General features: G+C 36.7%; 1 protein-coding gene across 1 annotated transcript; it reads left to right on the plus strand.

Moving 5' to 3' along the window:
- Positions 1–571: 571 nt before the first annotated feature.
- Positions 572–2,336, plus strand: LOC138885485 (uncharacterized mitochondrial protein AtMg00810-like). The gene is made up of 3 exons (XM_070166439.1): positions 572–727; positions 1,393–2,139; positions 2,190–2,336. Exons 1-3 carry the CDS (start codon positions 572–574, stop codon positions 2,334–2,336), a joined length of 1,050 nt encoding a protein of 349 aa, XP_070022540.1.
- Positions 2,337–3,070: the final 734 nt, after the last annotated feature.

Genomic DNA, 3,070 nt, shown 5'->3' on the forward strand with positions numbered 1-3,070 from the left:
CAATAACATTGATACTACTTTGGATTTTGGATTTCATTTTTTTTTAATTTTGATATAGAAATCAAAAAACTAGACAGTGTATATAGGAACACACACTAACCCAAGCTCTTGATACCAAGATGATACGAACACGGAAGCAACAATATTAAGAACACAAATACAAGCGAGAAAGATAGAATTTAGCAAAGAACTAGTTAGAAAAATTGAAGAACACTTGAAATCAAACACAAATATCCTTCAATTTAAATCCTAATCAACCCACACTATAGGATAACCTTTAAGGGTAAGAATCCTCATAAAAGTCACCTTAAAGGTTTTCAATCAACAATAGAATTCATACATAACACTCACTCTAGGAGTTCATAATATCAATATCAAAATAAACTAACTCTAAAATAAGAGCCTTAAGGGCTATTTATACTAAAGAGCTACATATTACAAGTATAGCCACCAATGTAATGTAGTATTTAATTGTTGAAATTGCACTTATAGCCGCCTCGTTATGAAAATAGCCTCCAATTAGAAATTGCTTGACAGATATCAAGAATGTATCAATATGTTTCCTTTTCAAATGGTGTTGGGTATTCAGCATATGTATTGTCCTGCTCAGAAGCATTTATCTGATGGCCAATCTCTTAATTTACTTCAAGTTCAGAACACCCAGGATGTTCAAGAAGTGTTACCGGCTATAGTTACAGCAACAGAAGAACCTCCACAGTCTCAAGAGGTGATGTCAGATGCAATCTCAACAACAGATGAACTACCACCATCTTCTAATGCTGACTAGGGAGCTATTGCACCAGCCTACGAAATACAGAGAGATGTCATGCAAGCTGAAATACAAGCATTGGAGGTCAATAAAACTTGGGAAGTGGTGCCTCTTCCAAAAGGTAAGAAGGCCATAGGATGTAAATGAGTGTATAAAATCAAGTATCAAGCATCTGGTGAAATTTAGAGGTTCAATACACAATCAGTGGCAAAGAGATACAACCAAAAGGATCGTATTGATTATCAAGAGACATTCTCACCCGTAGTGAAGATGGTTACTGTGAGATCCGTGATTTCCTTGGCTGCCTCTAAGGGATGGATCATATATCATATGGATGTTTTTAATGCTTTCCTACAAGGTAACCTACATGAATAAGTTTATATGGAGCTTCCTCAAGGTTTTGCTCCCTCAGGGAAACACTCTATTTGTAGGTTGCTTAAGTCACTCTATGGACTTATGCAGGCCTCTAGACAATGGAACATTAAATTGACTGTTGCATTGATTTCTTTAGAGTTTTCGTAGAGTCATTTGGATTATTCCTTGCTCACTAAGAAGGTTGCTGGCAAGATGTTGTTGTTTTGATCTATGTCGATGATCTCCTTATAACTGGAGATGATGCTTAGCTAATTCAAAACACCAAGGATGCTTTGCAGCAACATTTCAAGATTGAAGATCTAGGGGAACTCAGATACTTCTTAGGTATTGAGCTTGCTAGAAACAAGATTGGTATTGTGATGCATCAGAGAAAATATGCTTTAGAGCTTATTTCAGACATGGGGCTGGCTGGTTCTAAGACACTTGGTGCACCTATAGAGTTAAACCTCAAGCTTACTTATGCTGAATACGATCAACACCTTGGTCAATTAGCTGATTGTCTTATGCCTGATCCATCTTGTTATCACAGGTTAATTGGCAGGCTTTTCTACTTGACCATTACTCTACCAGACATTGCTTTTGTTGTGCAATGTCTGGGTCAATTCATGCAGGCTCCAAAGGTGTCTCACATGGAGGCAGCTAGAAAAGTTGTGAGATATGTCATACAAGAGCTTGGTCTTGGTATTTTCCTGTCTGCGACTGGTTCTGATAAGTTGATAGCATATTGTGATGCTGATTGGGTCTCTTGTCCCAATACAATGAGGTCTGTCACTGGTTACATTGTGAAGTTTGGTGATTCCCTGATTTCCTGGAAGTCCAAGAAACAGACAACTATCTCTCGAAGCTCTGCTGAAGCAGAGTACATGAGTCTAGCTTCTACGATGGCTGAGGTTATTAGGATCATTGGCTTGTTCAAGGAATTGTCTATTGATCTTCAACTCCCTGTGTCTCTATTTTGTGATAGCAAATCTGCCATTCAAATAGCTGCTAATCATGTTTTCCATGACGTAATAAACATATCGACATTAATTGTCACTTTATTCAGGAGAAGGTGCAACAAGGTTTGGTGGCTACTCTTTACCTTTCCTCTGCTAAGCAACAAGCTGATATGCTTAATAAAAGTCTCACTAAGGCGCAATATTCTTACTTGGTGTCCAAGCTAGGAATGAAATCTTCATTTCTCATGGCTTGAGGGGGGTGTAGAGGAGTTAGTAACATACACTATTGTGCCTTAGTTGAAAGCTGAGATTAGTTAGTTGACAGGTGTCCCTTAACTTAAATATAGCAGCTAGAGTTAGTATATAATATACTTGTACAGTTTATTGATTAAGCATTCTATTCAGTTGATAATCAGAGTAAACTGTTCGGCACTCTCTCCTTCTTTCTCGTTTGCTTATTCTCTTATCAATTTCAACTGATTGGGATGAATTTAACACCATCCAAGAAGAGTGCTTTCCACCAATAGTTTGTATTTCTCTTGGCATTATAAGTTAAATAGGATTTTGCACACAACAGTTTTATTCCAAGTCAAAATGTCAAGAATATTAAGACCACTAGCTGACTTTGAGGAACATACCTTACCACGGGATAACATGAGACCAACTAATCTATACCTCCCGTCCATAAGAATTTCTAAATCTAAATGTGTACATCGTGAACACTAATAACGACCGAGTAAATCATGGAAAGTTTAGTATTTTCGTTTTAGAAAAGGAAAAGAAAATCGATTATAGTAAATGTGTTACTCTTATAGAATTGTCTCGAAAATCACTGCAAACAACATTCGCACTATCCTTTCTTTCTATTTTTTCTTTTTTCTTTTTTTAATTATACAAGAACGAACAAGTAATCAAAGAATCCTCTTGGATTTGGTCATACACGTCTCTATTTTGTTTCAGAATCTTCAGCTCTAGTAGAAATAGTATA

Source organism: Nicotiana sylvestris, chromosome 2 (assembly GCF_000393655.2).
Source record: "Nicotiana sylvestris chromosome 2, ASM39365v2, whole genome shotgun sequence".
Classification (NCBI taxonomy): domain Eukaryota; kingdom Viridiplantae; phylum Streptophyta; class Magnoliopsida; order Solanales; family Solanaceae; genus Nicotiana; species Nicotiana sylvestris.

Bases quoted from the DNA above. Each gene is read 5' to 3' on its own strand.
- LOC138885485 (XM_070166439.1), top strand. From the start codon at position 572: ATGGTGTTGGGTATTCAGCATATGTATTGTCCTGCTCAGAAGCATTTA. The intron at 728-1,392 runs GTGATGTCAGAT...GATGATGCTTAG, and splicing joins AACCTCCACAGTCTCAAGAG to CTAATTCAAAACACCAAGGA. The intron at 2,140-2,189 runs GTTTTCCATGAC...CACTTTATTCAG, and splicing joins TTCAAATAGCTGCTAATCAT to GAGAAGGTGCAACAAGGTTT.